This window comes from Podarcis raffonei, chromosome 11 (assembly GCF_027172205.1).
Source record: "Podarcis raffonei isolate rPodRaf1 chromosome 11, rPodRaf1.pri, whole genome shotgun sequence".
Taxonomy (NCBI): domain Eukaryota; kingdom Metazoa; phylum Chordata; class Lepidosauria; order Squamata; family Lacertidae; genus Podarcis; species Podarcis raffonei.
Genome location: NC_070612.1, coordinates 13,017,075 through 13,036,065, shown reverse-complemented (window position 1 = coordinate 13,036,065; position 18,991 = coordinate 13,017,075). Strand labels below are relative to the sequence as shown.

Genomic DNA, 18,991 nt, shown 5'->3' with positions numbered 1-18,991 from the left:
TGCCTTCAAGGAGGTGGTGGTGGTGGTGCATCTCTTCCTTGGAGGACCTCTCTGGACCCAGAAGTGTTAGACAACTGTTGCCCAATGGCAAATGTCCCTTTTGGCCAATGTGCTTGAGAACATGGCAGTTGTCCCACTTCAGGCATGCTTCGAGGAGACTGAAAATGTGGATCCATTTCAGTCTGGCTTCAGGCATGGTTGATGACATTTGTTAGGAGAGAGATATGAGGCGGGCAGTTATACTCATTCACTTGCGAGACTCAGCAGCCCCAGATTATATCCTGATCTCAATGCTGGGGATACACATATATACATTCACACAACATATATTGACCACAACCACTATGGGCGTGAGTTACTTGGGTCTGTGTGACTGTTTGGCATGAAGGCTGCATTGACAAAGTCAGCTGTGCTACACACACTTACCTGAGAGTAAGCCCCCTTGAAAACCATGGTGCTTCCTCCTAAATACACATGCACGGAGTGCCTTTACAGCATAAATGTTAAAATAGGAACACGTGCACCTGTAAAATTTCTCCCAGCTTCAAAGTTCTTTAAGGAACACAAGCTTAGTTCTAGGAAGCTGACAGTATTTAGACCTGCTCTACACAGAAGTGGGAAGAAGTTGTATGTTTGTCATAAGAATTCAGACTCTTACTCCATGGTTAATAACACACTTTATTGTGTTTATGAACGAAGAATTCTGGTTGTGTTTGTGTCAACTACTCCCACTTTGAGGATGGAAATGGAAAACCCTGTTTTCTGAATCTCCCTGCCTTACCAGAGGATGTGGGTCCACCAATTTCCATCTGCTCATGTCTGTTGTCTCATGTCTCCTGTTATGTGCTTTTCCTCGCCCATCCCATATTCTCACCTGTCTTTTCAGAGGTCAGCAGAAACCTCATCACCACAATATGCTTGATGGCGAGAGTAGGGGGAGCAATATTTCCTGGTGGTGTTCCTTTAATCCAACCCCCTCCCCCACTTCCCTTCCTTGTACCTCTTCTCCAGAGTTTTAAGCAATTTACATTTCAGAGAAAAGGGATTTTGGATTAGAGCTCACCTGCACAAATCATCAAAATCACATGGTCAGGTTCTTTCCCAATTACAGTATAGCATGTGGGTAGCTGCATTTTCTGAGCACTCCCAACATATTAAAGAAGCAAATCCTTATCATGTAGCAAAGTAGCACATTGGGGAGAAAGCTAGGCAAGAGCTAGTTGACCATGTGCAGGGATGATATCTTGAGGGTGCACTAAAACAAAACAAAACAAAACAAAACAAGCCCTCTTCTCCAGTTGCTGTCAGAAATGGCACCATCCTAGAATTCAGCCTTGTGATTTTCTTTAGTTTCAACACTGCACTGATAACCCAGTGTATCTGGTGATCATTTGGGTTTAAAATATCTTAATAAACTGTTTGAGTGGGGGGCTGAAGGAAGCCCTTTCTTTTCCCTTTTGAGCCTGTTTTGAGTTTTGCCAGCCGGCAGCTTGGAGGCAAGCTCCTGGCTCTTCCACTCCACCAACAGTTCCTTCTGCATCTCTGTAGGCAACTCGGAAAAGGTTTGGGGATCAATATTGGGAGGGAGGACAAGTTTTGAACCGTCTTTCCAACCTTCATTGCTGGCTTCTTTGTCTGGGTGTTTCTGCCCCTCTGGAATACAAAGCTGCAGAAATGAAGGCTGAGACGGAACTGGGGGTGAGCTTTTAACACACACAGTAGCGTCAGCAATTGAGGCATTTTCACCAGTCTCTAGAAGGCAGCTGTGAGTACAAGTGTTTACAGCTAGGGGTGGCTTGTCATTGGTGGATGCCATGCCCCCACATGCCAAAGAGCTTATGTCCTGTTGGATGCTTCCAGAAATCAAAGACGCATGGCTCGTTTGGTCTTGTGCCTTAGCCGGAATTCCTTCCCTCGGGACCCATAATGTTCGTTCCTGTAGAGATGCTGTAGAATCTCCTCTCATTTGGCTAGAAATAATCTCCTCCTTAATGTCTGCTGGAAGCTGGTTAAACACGTTGCAGTCAATGCCATCAGGAAATAAATGAAGCGGGAACTCAAGAAGGCCAGTATCTTTCAGGAGGTCTGGGGACTCCAGTCGACCTTTTATAGCACCCCTCACCTCTGAGGAAGCTTCACAGCAGTCCAGCTTATCTCCTGAAGTTATTCGTCCTGCACCCATACCTTCTGTTTCCTGCAACACAAATGACACAATTTTTTGTGCAAGAACATTATTTGCCAACCTGGTGCTCTGAGCAGATGTTTCAGACTACAGCTTCCACCAGCCCCAGCCTGGCTGTTGCAGAGTTAGTCAGTAAATAGCAGAGTTTAAAGCTGGGGCTAACTCTTTATTAGCGAAGCATGATACAGTGGTGCCTCGCAAGACAAAAAGAATCCGTTCCGCGAGTCTCTTCGTCTTGCGGTTTTTTCGTCTTGCGAAGCAAGCCCATTAGCGGATTAGCGCCATTAGCGGCTTAGTGGGCTTAGCGGATCAGCTGATAAGCGGCTTAGCGGATCAGCTGTTAAGCGGCTTAGCGGATCAGCTGTTAAGCGGCTTAGCGGATCAGCTGATAAGCGGCTTAGCGGATCAGCTGATAAGCGGCTTAGCGGATCAGCTGTTAAGCGACTTAGCGGATCAGCTGTTAAGCGGCTTAGCGGATCAGCTGTTAAGCGGCTTAGCGGATCAGCTGATAAGCGGCTTAGCGGCTTGGGAAAAAGGGGGGGGGGAAACCCCGCAGGAACTCGCAAGACATTTTCGTCTTGCGAAGCAAGCCCATAGGAAATTCGTTTTGCGAAGCACCTCCAAAACGGAAAACCCTTTCGTCTAGCGGGTTTTCCGTCTTGCGAGGCATTCGTCTTGCGGGGCACCACTGTACTCAAGAGACTTGGCTGGGTTTCGGGCCTAATGAGCAAAGCAGCTCATGCCCTGTAGTAGGACCTAATCCATGAAATAAGTTGCCATGACTAAAGCTCCCCACCTCCCCCTCTCCAGGGCTTCTTGCAAGCAATCAGAGACTGCGCCTGCGAGCGGTCTGTATTTGCTCCTCCCGTTTCATACCTCTCCTGGTTCTGCAAGTCAGTGTCAGAGTACTGAGGAGTACTGCTCTGATGAGAAAAGGTGGGAGCTTCCTCCTCCCCCTGACCAGGATCCTGAAGCTGCCCAGGAGCAGTGGAGCAGTATACATTTGGAACAGTGATTTACAGAGGGACATAGTTTGGAAGACAACAGCTGGGCAGAACTGAGTGGGGGACAGCTAGGAGAAGAAGCTGATAGACTCTCTCTCACTGGGAAGTGTCCAGCCTATCAGCCCAAGGCCACGTAAGGTGGCTACACAAAAAGCAAGGTGGCTGCGAGATCAGATTAAAGGGCGCGGAAGTGACTAGGAGGGAAGTGGGTGGAAACCTGAATTGGGAGCGCTTTCATTCCAAGAATCAATGTTTTGTTCTTTTGCTGTGATCATTAAAAACTTTTTAAATGGTAACAGACTCCTTTCATTTTGTCCTGCTTATCTACAGCCTAAGGGGTGGGGAGCCGAGTTCCCAAAGCCTGACAGTCGGGGGGAGGGGAGCTTATCACATCAGGGAGGGGGGGAGACACCTATAACTTCGCCAGCCTGACTCACCTCTGCCTCTTGACCTCCCTCCTTCCACTCTCCTGCTTCAGCTTCTGCCTCTCATTCTTGACTTCTCTCTGCCACAGACTGTCCCAACTCACTGAGCCCTGTTGCTGGCTCCCCAGCCAGTTCCTCCCACCATTCCTCTGCATCCAACCAGTCCATAACACTAGCTAGGGCTGATGGGAGTCGTAGTCCAAAACATCAGCAGACAGCATTAGCTTGGCAAAGGTAGACTGAGATACCCAGCAAGCATCATTCAGTTGACTGTCAATCTCTTCTAATTGCTCCTTGAACGGTACTCTTGCGAGCAAGTCCAGAAATATTTTCACTGGTCTGCCTGCTCTACACATACATTACTCATTTATAAAAACAAGCAAACTGCTGTTGAGATCTGTGCCAGAATTCTGATAGGGACCATCTATACCAGGGTTAGCCAACCGGGTACCCTCCATATGCTGTTGGATTCAACTGCCATCAGTCCCAGCCAGCATGGCCAATGGTCAGGGGATTGTGAAGTTGTAATCCAGTGGGCACCAGGTTGGCCACTGCTGACCTATACTGTATTTGTGGTGGCGACACATCTAATACCAACAGGCTAAGCTGGTGTACTGGATGAGATTCTTGTCCACAAAGTATAGGTGAGGAGCTCAGCTCTTTTTTGGTGAATTTAAGTAAACATTTCTTTGGGACAATGGCAGGCAACATCTCTCTCTATATGTATATATTTACAAAAAAGAAATACAGTTCTGAACTTACATGAATGACTTTGCTGCAGCTGGAAGAGGGCGGTGAACGAGTTAAATAAAACCCAATAGTCTGCTTGGCGGAAGCAGGAGGGGCCTTGAGGCTGGAGAAGCAGACGTTCAGAAGCGTCAGATGAAACGGAACTTGCACGTTTATCATCTTATGAAACAGTTTCATCAGGAGAGCAACCAGGTGTGTCTTGACTTTGGAGTCACCTGGATGTGAACATTGAAGCAGGAGAAACCCACCCTGAAGTTACACACGGTTTACAGTGCCGAACAAGATCTGCACCAGAATTCCAGTAAAGATCATCTATACCGGGGGAGATGGCATGGCACCCTCTGGATGTCGGGACCCCCAACTCTCACCACCCCCGGCCAGTATAACAAATGGTCAGGGACCGTGAGAGTGGTCATCCAACAACATCTGGAGGTCACCAGATTGGCTAATGCCGATTTATACAGTATGGTACTTGTAACATTGATGCCTCCAATACCCGTTGCCAGAGCTGGCGCGCTGGCACCCAATGCTCAGTTCCACGTTTCTATGAAGGAAGGGAAAGTTGTTTGCTTGGGTGGGATACAAGGGTGGTCTGAAGCCCAGGATGCAGAGAAACAAAAAATTGAAAACAATATATAGGGAGCCTGGATGCAAGGCAACTGATAGGTGGGTGGGTGTTCAGTAGGGAAAGGGATAGGCAGATGTTTTTGTGGACACTGCTAGTCACCAGAAGAGAGTATACTCAGTGGCAACTGGGAGAACCTAAAGCTATCTCTGCCTTACCCCTGCCCCCAAAGTAAATTGAGGAGGGCACCTTGGAGCAGGAAGCATCAGGCTTTCCCCCAAAATAATTGTACAGCAGATTTGCAAAGACCTTGGGCCTTTGCAAGGAGTGACGTCAGACACTTGAAGGCCTGATCTCTTTTGGGGACGGGCAGAGGGATGCTTTGTCATCTCTAGTGCAAAGAGCTGAGAGAGAGGAGCAAGGAAGGGAGGATTAAGGAGAAGAGACAGGCCACTGAGGCAAGGAAAGACTCAGAAGAAGAAGAGGAGTTTGGATTTGATATCCCGCTTTATCACTACCCGAAGGAGTCTCAAAGCGGCTAACAATCTCCTTTCTCTTCCTCCCCCACAACAAACACTCTGTGAGATGAGTGAGGCTGAGAGACTTCAGAGAAGTGTGACTGGCCCAAGGTCACCCAGCAGCTGCATGTGGAGGAGCGGGGAATCAAACCCGGTTCACCAGATTACGAGTCAACTGCTCTTAACCACTATACCACGCTGGCTCAGAGGGGACTCTGAAGATACTTCCCAGTCCTTATAGCCAGGAGAGTCTGTATGTTATGACAGAGGGAGTGAGGGGTGCTAGGAACAAAGAGACAAGGTGGATAAGAAATGGTTGCTACCTGTAGGCCTGGGATGAAGAAGCTGTGCCCCCCAAGAATATACTGAACTTACTCCCAAATAAACATCATGACTGCAACCCTAACACATTGTCTGTCATGCCTAGGTAATTGCTGCTCTTTGCTGTAGGGAGACTGGATGCTTTTCTCCTTAGTTAGGGTTCCTCAAGTGGTTTAAATGACCACACTACATTGCATAATAGTGCTTGATTAGAATGAAATGCAAAATGAATGCTGACCTGGGTCATGTACACTGCTCTCCCCAGCGCAAGGCCAACATGTGAACCACTACACCATCATTTTCCAGCTCACTGTCAGCTAATACTGGTAAACAGGGTATTGTGCTATGTGCTGGTGCCTGTGTGTGTGTGGGGGGGGAGGCATTATGTAACGGATCAAGATGCAAGCAGTTTTCTGCTCTCCTTGGAGGAATTGCTATGGCTAGTGTGATGAGCCTCTGCACCTCGGTTGTTTAGAAATGTACCCAGTGTTTGCGCTACTCACAGAAGACCCATATAAATTAATGGGCCCAACTAACCTAGCTCCATTAATTTTAATGAGTCTACTCAAAGTACAATTTCGTTGGACACAATTCTTCAGATTGGTTATTTGCACTTAAAAGCCTTAACGGAACAGTCCCAGGTCAGGATACAAAAATCTCGCAACTGCAGCAAGCACAAAATCATAATAAACATCAGAAAACAAAGCCACAAAACCAACTGGTAACAAAACAAAACCAGACAGAACAGAAAAGCAACGCAGCAAGGAGGAAAGGCGCTCAACTCAACCAAAGCTCCAAGGAGTGTATCTTGACCAATCATTGAAAAGCATGCAATGGTGGCACAAGACGCATCTTGAAGGAGAAGTCCCCCCCCAAAGGCAAGTTACCTGTTCCGATCCTCTGGACCACATGCGATGGAATGGGGCACTGGCGGCTCTCCCGATTAAACCATTTATTGGTAGGGGAAAACTGTCGGATTGTTAATCTTATGGTATGTGGCTTTCTTCCATCCTTGTATAACCTAACCAAAAGGAACAAACAAACAAACATGAAGCAGACAGAGGTTGACATGTCCACCATTTCCCAAACATCGCCTGGCTCAAGAAAACTAAACCCTATCAAGCATTTTTACAGCACTGCAGGAATATTCCAAGCGCTTCAGCTACGTGGATAAGTGGGTGACATCTCCACCCCATCAAGGGCCACATTGTCTTGGGAGGTAATTTGCTGGGGGTCACAAACTGCCTGTGTGTGTGTGTGTGTGTGTGTGTGTGTCAGGGTTGGGGAAGCTTCGTTAGCCAAAGGAGAGAAAGCAAGACTTTATCAACACTACTAAACAATGTGCTTTGGATTATGGCTGAGATTCAAATTCAGGTTCTACTGGCAGGAGCATCTTGGGAAGGCTTCTTCAACCTCGGCCCTCCAGATGTTTTTGGCCAACAACTCTCATGATCCCTAGCTAGCAGGACCAGTGGTCAGGGATGATGGGAATTGTCATCTCAAAACATCTGGAGGGCCGAATTTATGAGGAAGCCTGATCTTGTGAGCGGCTCCTGCTGGCAGAAAGAGAGGGTGGGATGACTTTTGCCAATCTCCTTTTCCTCCTGTAGCTCCTTTGCCCCTAGGAAACCTGTTCTGGAGTGAAAAACTTCTGGGAAATGATATATGATGAGATGAAAAAGATGTCGAAATATACATTTATTAAGAAACCAGAAGCATTTTTACTTGGCATTGTTGGAGATGATATTAACAGACAGGATTGTAAGCTGTTTTTACATGCAACGACAGCAGCAAGAATACTATTGGCACAAAAATGGAAGGAAGAAGAACTACCAACGAAAGAAGAATGGAGGATGAAGTTGATGGACTATGCAGAATTAGATAAATTAACAGGAAGGATTCGAAACCTGCGGGATCAGAGATTCTTCGAAGACTGGAGTAAATATATGAACTATCTGAAAAGTAACTGTGATGAACAGATTACGCTAGTAGGATTGCGAGAAGTTTTGTAAGAAGTTCCAGCCAGGCAACAGCATTCGAGGAGCTGTTGAGAGGCAAGACCTAGGGAGAGGAAGCCTGGCCTGGGCAAGAGGCCCAGACAGAGAGAGGCTTGGAGTGGTGGCATTTAGGCCCTGTGCTTGCAGGTCCCCAGTCCTGCTTGATTTGAATGCAATAACCATTGGCAGGAGAAATGACACACACATGCATGATGGTAGCCAAGTCAAAAATACATATTTGATAAGAGATATTTCAGCTTTATGCCCAGGCGCATCTCTTCTGATAAGATACTCCATAGTAAGTTCACCTGTCCAGAAGACTAGTGAGCAGCTCTTCAATTTTCTTTTTCACTTCGGCTTCGGAAGAGCACTTTCTAAAGGAGTCTTCATCGCTGAGAGACTGCAGAACATTAAAAAAAAATTACGGTAATTGTTAAAACCACAGAAACAACAAATGGGGCGGGGGAAAAATATGAAGGTCTTAACTGGAGAAAACCATGGATCTGTAAATTCTGCATGGGCTGATTTTTCACCCAACTGTCTTTGTTCTTTAAGATTTTGCATGATGTGAAATCACCTTTGAAATACTGCGTTTGGGGAAACCAAATACGGTAAGTCAAACTTCTGATGAATCACAGCCAAGCTAGTACCAAATGTATTGCTCTGCTTTCCTTTGGAGCACATCAGTGAGGCCGAGAGGGGGGTATTGTCATCTGGACAGCCCAGGACCTCCAGACACACTGCCCAGACTTGTGCCCTGAGGAGGTCATTTTGTTGCTGCTAACGCAATGGTTTGACTTCACCCCCGATGGCACACTCTATTGTCTCTTGAGACAGACAGATCCCAAAAACAAGAAAACTCAGGCAGGGAGGTGGGGAGATTCACTCTCTCCAGATATCTCTGTCTGGGCCTCAGGACTCTTCTTGGGCCACAACCCTCAACATCAATGTCCATTTCAAAGCTTTTGCTGGGATGGAAATTATTTAATCTGTGATAATGCCTCTTGGGGACGTGGGTGGCACTGTGGGTTAAACCACAGAGACTAGGACTTGACAATCAGAAGGTCGGCAGTTCGAATCCCCACGACGGGGTGAGCTCCCGTTGTTCGGTCCCTGCTCCTGCCCACCTAGCAGTTCGAAAGCACGTCAAAGTGCAAGTAGATCAATAGGTACCACTCCGGCGGGAAGGTAAATGGCGTTTCTGTGCGCTGCTCTGGTTCGCCAGAAGCGGCTTAGTCATGCTGGCCACATGACCCGGAAGCTGTATGCTGACTCCCTCAGCCAATAAAGCGAGGTGAGCGCCGCAACCCCAGAGTTGTCCGTGACTGTACCTAATGGTCAGGGGTACCTTTTAATGCCTCTTGGGGAGAGGTAGGTCTGCATTGAAACAGCTGGTGTGTGTGTGGCTGGAATAGAACCTATGACACAGAATCTAGATTTGCATCCATTGCTCTGCCCATCTTTGCCTCTGGCCTTTGTCTGCCGTGAGGGAATGTGGGACCTGGGCTGAGAAAGTGTTCTCTGCCCCCAGTGACTAGGGCATGGCAGAATGTTGAGAACGGAGGCAGAGAAGAAGAAGAAGAAGAAGAAGAAGAAGAAGAAGAAGAAGAAGAAGAAGAAGAGGAGGAGGAGGAAGAAGAGGAGGAGGAGTTTGGATTTGATATCCTGCTTTATCACTACCTGAAGGAGTCTCAAAGGGCTAACATTCTCCTTTCCCTTCCTCCCCCACAACAAACACTCTGTGAGGTGAGTGCGGCTGAGAGACTTCAGAGAAGTGTGACTAGCCCAAGGTCACCCAGCAGCTGCATGTGGAGGAGCGGAGACGCGAACCCGGTTCCCCAGATTACAAGTCTACCGCTCTTAACCACTACACCACACTGGCTCTTGGGAAGACCTTGAGCATCTGTGTTTTCCTCTATACCTGAGGGAGCCCTGATGGGTTGACTGGGGAATCATCTTCTCCCCAGCTGAGCTTCTGGATATGTTGGGCAACTGAAGATCCCAGCTCTCTCTCTAGGATTGCAGTCGGGCACGTCTGAAGGTCACGCACCGTGGTGATTCCCAGCGTCGCAAGGCGCTTTGCTGTTTTATAGCCGATACCTGCAAAAGAGAAATAGTTCACTCTACAAGCACTGGAGCAAACAGGGGAGTGCAAATTTCTCAGTATACTAGCATGAAATGGAATGGAATGCTGGCCTCGAACTAGGAAGTCCTCAATTCAAAGACAGCAGGAGGCTTCAGGCATGCCCACAAGCATATTTATTTATTTGAAAGCAAACCCAGGAAGTCCCCTTAGTATGTAAAAACTGGTCCCTTATTTCTGAACGGCCTTTTTTGCTTCCAGATTGATAGGTATTCAGCCACTAAGAAAGGTAACAATGTATGTATAGAATAGGACCTGTAAAAGGGTAAAAGAGTATTGGGAAATAATTCATAATGAATAAAAAAAAGTTTAAAAGTGCTTTTCCAACAAAACAAAACAAAACAAAACCAGAGTCCTTTTTGTTCGAGATAATTCAGATTGAAATTCCCAGCTGTCCAAAGAAGTTATTTATGTATGCCACGACTGCAGCCCATGCTTTGTTAGCCCCAGAATGGAAAGCAAGCAAGGTCCCAATTAAAGAAGAATGGCAACTTAAACTGATGGAATACACGCAGCTTGCGGACCTAACATATAGAATAAGAGAACAAGAAGAACATACGTTTAAAGAAGATAGGAAAATGTTTATTGAATATATGGGGGGAATATATACTTGAAAACGTTGACAGCATTATGATAAACTCAACAGTGTAAATATGTTTTGATGGATGTAATAATGGAATAGTGAACGGTTTTGTTTATGTAAAATATGCAGGGATTTATGATATGAAAAATGAACCATGGCAAGAGAAGAAGAGGAGTCACTGACATTTTGAGGTTGTTTAAATGAATATTTTAAATTGTAAAACTGAAAATTTAATAAAAATTATACACAAAAACAAACAAACAATGTGTGTACAGAATAAACCAAGGTAGAATTTCTCTTTTCCCGCCACCCATTCAAAAGAAGAAACCTCTTCCCCAATCCCCCTCCTCTTAAACCTAACCTATACAGGTGAGTGCACATTTAACTGGAGCAGAGGAATCTCCCCCTCCCCATCTTACCAGGCACTTTCATGACGTTGTCAAGGCTGTTCATGAGGTCCTGCCGACCCTCTGGCAACAGAACAGTTTGCTGGTTTGGTTTAAAGGTCCCGGACACCAACTTGGAGAGTAATTTGTTAGTTGCCACTCCTGCACAGCCTGTGAGGCCTAGCCTGCTGTGCATGGCTGCTCTCAACTCCGCTGCCACCTGAGACCCCACAGCCAATCGTATGTGCACTGGATCATGTAAATCGACAGCTGAGAAGCAAACAGAAAGAGTTATGAAGAGGTGCATCTAACAGGCCAAGCAACCTCACTTAGGAAGGGCGAGGTACTTACTCTGATTGTTATACACATGGCCTGAGAGAGAGATTTGAGAAAAGGCATCTTTTTTCCATTGTCCCAGCCTTTTTTCGACCATCTCAGTGATGTCTACAAAATTTTCATCCAATCCAAGCCTTTCCACCAGGGGAGTAAATTCTTCCAAGAGTGCTGTAAACAAAGCAACCAAATGTTTAACTGAGTTAGTGGAGGGTTTACAGGGAGATGCAGGTGGCTAAACCACTGAGCCTCTTGAGCTTGCTGATCGGAAGGTTGGCGGTTCGAATCTCCGTGACGGGGTGAGCTCCTGTTGCTCTGTTCCAGCTCCTGCCAACCTAGCAGTTCGAAAGCATGTCAGTGCAAGTAGATAAATAGGGACCACAGTGGCGGGAAGGTAAATGGCGTTTCTGTGCACTCTGGCATTCGTCATGGTGTCCCGTTGCGCCAGAAGCAGTTTAGTCCTGCTGGCCACATGACCCAGAAAACTGTCTGTGGACAAATGCTGGCTCCTTTGGCCTGAAAGCGAGATGAGCGCTGCAACCCCATAGTCGCCTTTGACTGGACTTAACTGTCCAGGGGTCCTTTACCTTTACCTTACAGGGAGAAGAAGAAAATTAATACCTCCTTAATAGAAAAATCCAAGGCTGATCACAGACTGATGCCCATAGCCTAGGCCTGACACTTTTTGACAAGGTTGTCTAATATTTCTGAACTGCTCATTTGAGGAACACTTAATCAACCTTCTCTTTGACTGAACAAGAATAGAGGCAGATGGGTCCAAGTCCAGACCTGAAGGATGCACTTTTCAGCTCGGGGTCCCCACAGACAGCAGCCTGGGTTGGAAGCTAAACATAAACACAGGAATGCATTGCTCCGTTGATGTAAGGAAAGTCGGAAGGCCAGCCCACCATAATGTCTACCATACCTCATCAATCCAGATCAAAATTATTTTTCTAATAAAATAATTATTCTTCTATTTATTTTTCATTCTGCCCATTCTCGCAAAAACCATGTTACTGTATTGACCTGAATATAAGCCACACTCCCCCACCCCAAATTCCGACCATGAAAAGTTAAAGTGTGGCTTAAATTCACAACCTTACAAAAACTGGCTTTTACGATATCGCTGCTGAAACAGACATACGGCAAAACGGAACGGGTGTGAATGCCTTCAAAATTTAAGGGAGCGGCTTATATTCATGTGCTGTCTTTTTTTTCTTTTTCCCCCTTAAATTTTAAAGGTGTGGCTTATTTGCGGGTGCGGCTTATATTCGGGTCAATACGGTATATGGAGCACTTTAGACTGGAAGCAACAGTGAGACAATGCATCTTGCTTAAGAAGACCTGGGGGAGTTGATAGAGTTGGCACTTCCACCCACAGCTTTCAAGTCCAAAGCCAACGCAATAAAAATCTCCTTTGCAAGGCTGATTGAAATGAACAAGATTTTGGTGGCAGCTGAATGCTCAGGCCCTAATCCCAACCCCACTTGCTGGGGAGCAAGCCCCACTGCATTACTTCTGAGTAGACATGGGCAGGATTGAGCTGCGACTTATTTCCCCAGGCTTTGAGGAGAGGATCGCTGCCATGATTCTGCAGGTTGTATGTTATTCCACAAATGACAACATTTTGGAGGTCCCAGGTCGCAAGTTAGTTAGATTGGTCTCAACTAGGGCCAGGGCCTTTTCAGTACTGGCCCCAACTTGGTGGAACGCTCTGTCACAAGAGACTAGGGCCCTGCGGGGCTTGACAACTTTCCGCAGGGCTTGCAAGACAGAGCTGTTCCACCTGGCCTTTGGTTTGGATTCAGTCTTACCCTTATTTTTCCCTCCCCTTATGTTTTTGATCTATGGGCTACTTTTAAAATAAGGCTGCATTTTAAATAGTATTTTAACCTGTATTTTAAATTGGGTTCCCCCCCCCATTATGTTTTTACTGTAATTTTACTGGTGTTAGCTGCCCTGAGCCCGGCTCTGGTCGGGTATAAATAAAATTATTTATTATTATTGTTATTGTTGTTGTTGTTGTTGTTGTTATTATTATTATTATTATTATTACCCTACCTCCCTCTACCCAACCTGTTTTCACTGTGCATTGATTTCAATGCACTCTGGGACTGCTTCAGCCATGAAGAGACAGCAAGAAATACTTTAAATGCAATAAAAGAGAAAGTTTTGTTAAGTTTCAGGCCCTTTATTACTCCAACTTCATATTTCAAGGGAGTAAGCTGTCGATGAGGGATGCGTCAGCTTCCAGGATATGCACACATCACAAGGCAACTTTATGACATCACCACGACAAGACCTTGGGAAGATTCCTCAAGTCCCGAGGTCCCCAACCAATGTCCACACATTACAACAAAAGTAGGAGGAGGAAGAGGGGAAGTTCTGGAGGTGTGAGACACAAGCTGAAGCCTTTGCATCTCATCTTTTCCCTGCTTGTGCATGACTCCTGAAGCCCCTTCAGAGCTCGCATCCTTTCCTTATCTGCTCTTGCCTAGTGGGCTTCACATCTCCTTACCACCTTGCTCTCAATACTGTTTGCACCTGCAAAGGTTTTGGGGCCGTCACACTGCTTCATTTCCAATTGCTACACATTTCACAATATTCAAGTATATCTGAAGGAGCGTCTCCACCCCCATCGTTCTGCCCGGACACTGAGGTCCAGCTCCGAGGGCCTTCTGGCGGTTCCCTCGCTGCGAGAAGCCAAGTTACAGGGAACCAGGCAGAGGGCCAGAGAACAACAACTACCAGACGGTTAGAAGACATCTGAAGGCAGCCCTCTTTAGGGAAGCTTTTAATGTTTGATGTATTACAGTATTTTAGTAATTTTTTTGGAAGCTGCCCAGAGTGGGCGGGGTATAAATAAAATTTTTTTTAAAAAAATAAAAATATATTATTATTATTATTATTATTATCATTATTATTATTATTTCCTAGTGAAATTACTCAATCTGTCATACTATGCACAAATCTTCTGGTTTATTTTTCTTGCTGTGCTTTAGCCCCTCTGGACAACAATAACATGGCAGTGTCAGGGGAAGCATTTCAGAGCAACTAGCAACGAGGAAATCCACCACTAACCCAACCTTGTGTCCAGAACATGTTACAAAATAAACCTGCAATAGAAACCTAGTCTGCAGGGGTCCTATAAAAGGAAGCTATGAAGCTATCCTATGACAGCTCAGATTATTTGCCCTTATGGCCCAGTATTTTCTACTTTGATTGGGAGTGGCTCTTCAGGGTCTCAGGAAGAGAACATTTTACATCACTTACTATCGGATCTTTTTAACTGTAGAGGCCAAATACTGAGCCTGGGACCTTCTGCAGGTAGAGTGCATTATTATTGTTGTTGATTAGTCGTTTAGTTGTGTCCGACTCTTCGTGACCCCATGGACCAGAGCACACCAGGCACTCCTGTCTTCCACTGCCTCCCGCAGTAATATTATATTATATTATTATTATTATTATTATTATTATTATTATTATTATTATTATTATTTACACCCCGCCCATCTTGCTGGGTTTCCCCAGCCACTCTGGGTGGCTCCCAACAGAATAAAAGCACAACAAAACATCAAACATTAAAAACTTCCCAAAACAGGGCTGCCTTCAGATGTCTTCTAAAAGTCAGATAGTTGTTTATTTCCTTGACATCGGATGGGAGGGTGTTCCACAGGGCAGGCACCACCACTGAGAAGGCCCTCCGCCTGGTTCCCTGTAACCTAAGGTTACCAGACGTCCCCATTTCCTGGGGACAGTCCCCGGATTTACAAATCAGTCCCCATACAAAATCCATTAAAGTTGAAAAGTATGCCCGGATTCATTGAAAAAAATCTGGTAAACTTACTGTAACCTCACTTCTCACAGGGAGGGAATTGCCAGAAGACCCTCGGGGTTGGACCTCAGTGTCCTTGCTGAACGATGGAGCTGGATATGCTCCTTCAGATATACTGGGCCGAGGCTGTTTTTAGGGCTTAAAAGGTCAGCACCAACACTTTGAATTGTGCTTGGAAATGTACTCTCCTAATTGGATATAGTCCCTTCCCCAGGTCATAGAGGTGAGTTCTGTACTCATGGCTGAACCACTGGAATAGGGAAGGATATAAATCCAAACCTAGAAAGTTAGGACAAAGTTTGCCAATTCCACATTGTTAAAAATCTTTTTATATGCGACGGCGGCAGCAAGAGTTCTGATCGCGGCAAAATGGAAGAGTAATGAAATCCCCTCTATACAAGATTGGATCCAAAAGCTGACAGAATACGCCAAATTAGACGATCTATCAGAAAAAATAAAGAATAAATCAAAACAGGAACTTGTTTCAAAATGGGAGGTTTTCAAAGAATATTTGAAAAATAAATATAGTAGTTTAAATTCTGTTGCAGCATTTGAGGAACTTCAGTAATAGTTGCAAGGTAGATATAAGAAATTAGATATATTAAGAAAAAGTTTAATTATGATAAAAGTCTGTGTTGGCAATAATATGAAATCGAAATATGGAACAGACGGAGGTTGGGTCTTTAGTGTTAAGACCAATATATGTTTTATTGTTTGTTAAGAAAATTATGTGTCTATGGTTATTCCTGTGTGTCATTTGGTATTTGTGTTTTTTCTTTTTCCTTGCTGTATCAATAAAAATTAAAAAAAAACTGTCAAGGTGATGATACCTGTAAACTTATAAGACATTTCCCGGTATTTTGTCAGATCCTCTCCATTAACCAGCACCAGTTCTGGACACTTTTCTTTGGCTTCTTTCACAGACATGCACTTCTTGACTCCAGCATTCCTGGCTTCATAATTGCAGGTGACCATCAGGTATTTCTGTTGCACACCTGGAAGAGGCAGAAATGAAGCAGCTGAAATGAACAATCCGTTTGGAGTTTTCAACATACCAAAGTATATTTCAGTAACTCGCACAGTACTGATTTTCTCCTTTTTTTAATTTCCAAGATTAATATCCAACACAAATCAATGCATAGTTAAGCAGAAGCAAGTTGCACTGTGTTCAGCGGGTCTTATTCCCTAGCAAGTGCAACCTTAGGCACTCACTCTTGAGATTGTAGTCAAGGACTGCATTTTTGGCAAATGGAAGCTTAACTGCACAACCTTTGACATATTTTGAGAAGCTAAAACACAAATATATTAAAAGTCGGTTCATTGGAAACATTTAAGAAAAACAAAATATTTATTTGGGTTTCCATCAGAGCAGAGTTACAGGTAATAATTTCTTGGGGAAAATGAAAAATGCAGGCATACCCTGATTTTCAATGTGCACACAGAAGAGCAGTCAACTATGAGATTACCTAAAGGTTTGCTTCTTAATTCAGGATTGCAGATCATTTCCACCTGCGCATAAAAACAATCCAGGTCAAGGTGCACAATGATTCTGTGCTGAGAGCTTCCCGCTGATGCCACTTTGCCATGGCAAGCTGCAGTGAAAGGTCAAAACAGAGATTAATTCATTTTTCATGTTTTCGCCACCAAGTGCTAAAGCATGTTAACATTTTAGCAGCTGTAACTACAGTTACCGGTGTTCTATTGGCCCTGCTCCTGCAATTCTAACAACAGCCTTCTAAGCAACAGATATTTGGAAAGGAAGCTTCTCTTACTATAGGGACAAGAACATCTTCCGGCTAAATTTTGGGGCCTCAAGCTGCTGTTTTAAGGGAGCAGCAAGGAGGAAAAGTGTTAATCCATGATGCAAAGAATTCACAGACATTCAGATTCAAGCAAACTTGTTAACAACAACAACAACAACAACTTATACCCCACCCATCTGGCTGGGCCTCCTCAGTCACTCTGGGCAGCTTTCAACAGGATATTAAAAACACAATAAAACATCAGACGTTAAAAACTTCCCTAAACAGGGCTGCCTTCAGATGTCTTCTAAAAGTCAGGTAGTTGTTTATTTCCTTGACATCTGCTGGGAGGGCATTCCATAAGGTGGGTGCCACTACTGAGAAGGCCCTCTGCCTGGTTCCCTGTCACCTCACTTCTCGCAGGGAGGGAACTGCCAGAAGGCTCTCGGAACTGGACCTCAGTGTTCAGGCTGAGTGGAGGGTGGAGACGCACCTTCAGGAATACTGGGCTGAGGTCAAGGGGTCTCCTCCTTGCATCTCACAGAGGATACAGCACCATTGACCCTTACTTGCCATCTTTGTAACCTGCAACATGCACACCGATTCTCATAAAAGCACAGCACCATCTTTGCATGGGGCGGGGCACCCAAAGTGGGGTCCAAAGTTCAAGAGAAAGAGAGAAAGGATGCCGAGGAGGTAACATCTTCCTCCATCCCTAGCCAAGACACATTGATGGGGCAAATGCCTTCCTCAATGGTAATATTGTGAGAAGTAGGTTACTCCCTCCTTTGCCCCAACCAGATTTGGGGGAAAGCTTACTGCTTTCCCCACCTTATAGCAGTGGTTCTCAAAGGGTGTGGCAGGAGAGGATGACAGGTGTGATGGGAAGATTCAAGGACAAGGAAACATTTAAACATTTCAGTGTAGTGTTGTATCTATAGATATATAATTTGCAGACTATGGATGGTTATCTTTTAAAAAATGAGAGCAAGAGCATCAAGTCATACCGAGGGCAATCCTAGTTGTGGTCCTTTTGTTTTCCAATGTATTTCTTATTAAAAAAAATAATCAGTGTGGCATGAGCAATTTCTTATCGTTAAAAGTGTGGCCCAGAAAAAAAAAAATGAGAGCTGCTGCCTAATGGCACCTCTCTCTGTGTGTGCTCCCAGAAGGGATCCAATACATTTCCTTCTCCACCTCTTTTCTAATGCTGCTCTTCGAGGAAGGGCAATAAAATCCAATTAATAATAAAGTAAGAATTAGCACGCCAGTCTGCAGATCTCTTGCACACAGCAGCAGCTTGCACCCATGCATACACCCCGATGACTGTCCACAGCAGTTTGCAAGTGTGCAAAATTACACTGGTGTTAGTAAACCATCAAGTACTGTATTCCTTATTCCATTCTCTCATACTGTTCTCAGCCTGCTTTCTCGAAGGCTAGCAGCGCCACCCCCACTCTCACGCTTTATTCCCCTCTAGCTATGCCTTTCTCTTTCTGCAATGAACTCCCTGTATTTTTGAGAGGGCATCAGAAGAGCCTTGCAGGATCAGGCCAGGAGCCCATCTAGTCCCAGGGAAGCAGCTGGACCTCTCCATCCCCTCGGATCATTTTTCTTTTGCCCTTTTCTGAACCGCTCCCAGTTCTACAATGTCTCGTTTGGGAAGCGAGGCGACCACAACTGCTCCCAATATCCTTGGGAGAGGCGCCAGCTTTCCAGCTCCCCGGCAGACTAAAGAGGAGCGGGTCCGAATTCTGAATTCGCTTCCCACGCCGCTTTGTACCGAGCTCGGTAGATGGCGCAGTGGAAGCAAAGCAGCAAACCCCCGCCCCCCAACTGTTCGCCCCTGTTTACATGGGACTCTTCCTCCAGCAGCAAGAGGATCTCTCCCAGGGCTGCCGGCGGGCTCCGGCAGAAGCCAATCCGGTTCCTCGTCGTCTCCGGACCCCTCCATTAGATGCGAGCGGCGTCTGCGCGGCCGCGGCAACCGGGCGCCACCTTCGCCCGCGCCCGCGCGCTGCGCATGGCCGGCCAGCTGGGAAGGCGGAGTTACGGGAAGAGACTCCCTTCCTTCCTTCCTCGTTCCGGCGTCTGGTCTCTCTGAGATCAGCATCGCTTAATCCGGATCTGGTTAAAGTTCAAGGTCCTCCCTTTGCCCCGCATCCCTTCATTCCTGCAGGGGAGGCGGAGGGCCAGAACATTGCACG

The 18,991-nt window shown here is 45.7% G+C and overlaps 1 protein-coding gene across 3 annotated transcripts; it reads right to left on the bottom strand.

The window, feature by feature from the left end:
- Nucleotides 1-1,246: 1,246 nt before the first annotated feature.
- On the bottom strand, nt 1,247-18,840 carry POLI (DNA polymerase iota). Of its 3 annotated transcripts, none has more exons than XM_053407942.1 (11): nt 18,639-18,840; nt 16,509-16,634; nt 15,873-16,037; nt 11,226-11,378; nt 10,908-11,144; nt 9,684-9,862; nt 8,071-8,162; nt 6,653-6,786; nt 4,374-4,576; nt 1,358-2,194; nt 1,247-1,321 (listed from the first exon to the last, which is right to left on the bottom strand). In XM_053407942.1, the coding sequence occupies exons 1-10, from the start codon at nt 18,736-18,738 to the stop codon at nt 1,388-1,390; spliced, it is 2,196 nt and encodes a 731-aa protein (XP_053263917.1). In that variant the 5' UTR covers nt 18,739-18,840; the 3' UTR covers nt 1,247-1,321; nt 1,358-1,387. The 3 variants fall into 3 exon arrangements, with proteins under 3 accessions (XP_053263917.1, XP_053263918.1, XP_053263919.1); XM_053407943.1 differs by having other exon boundaries at nt 16,509-16,551; nt 18,639-18,716; XM_053407944.1 differs by lacking the exons at nt 1,247-1,321; nt 4,374-4,576 and having other exon boundaries at nt 2,050-2,194; nt 18,639-18,839.
- Between the last annotated feature and the right edge of the window lie 151 nt (nt 18,841-18,991).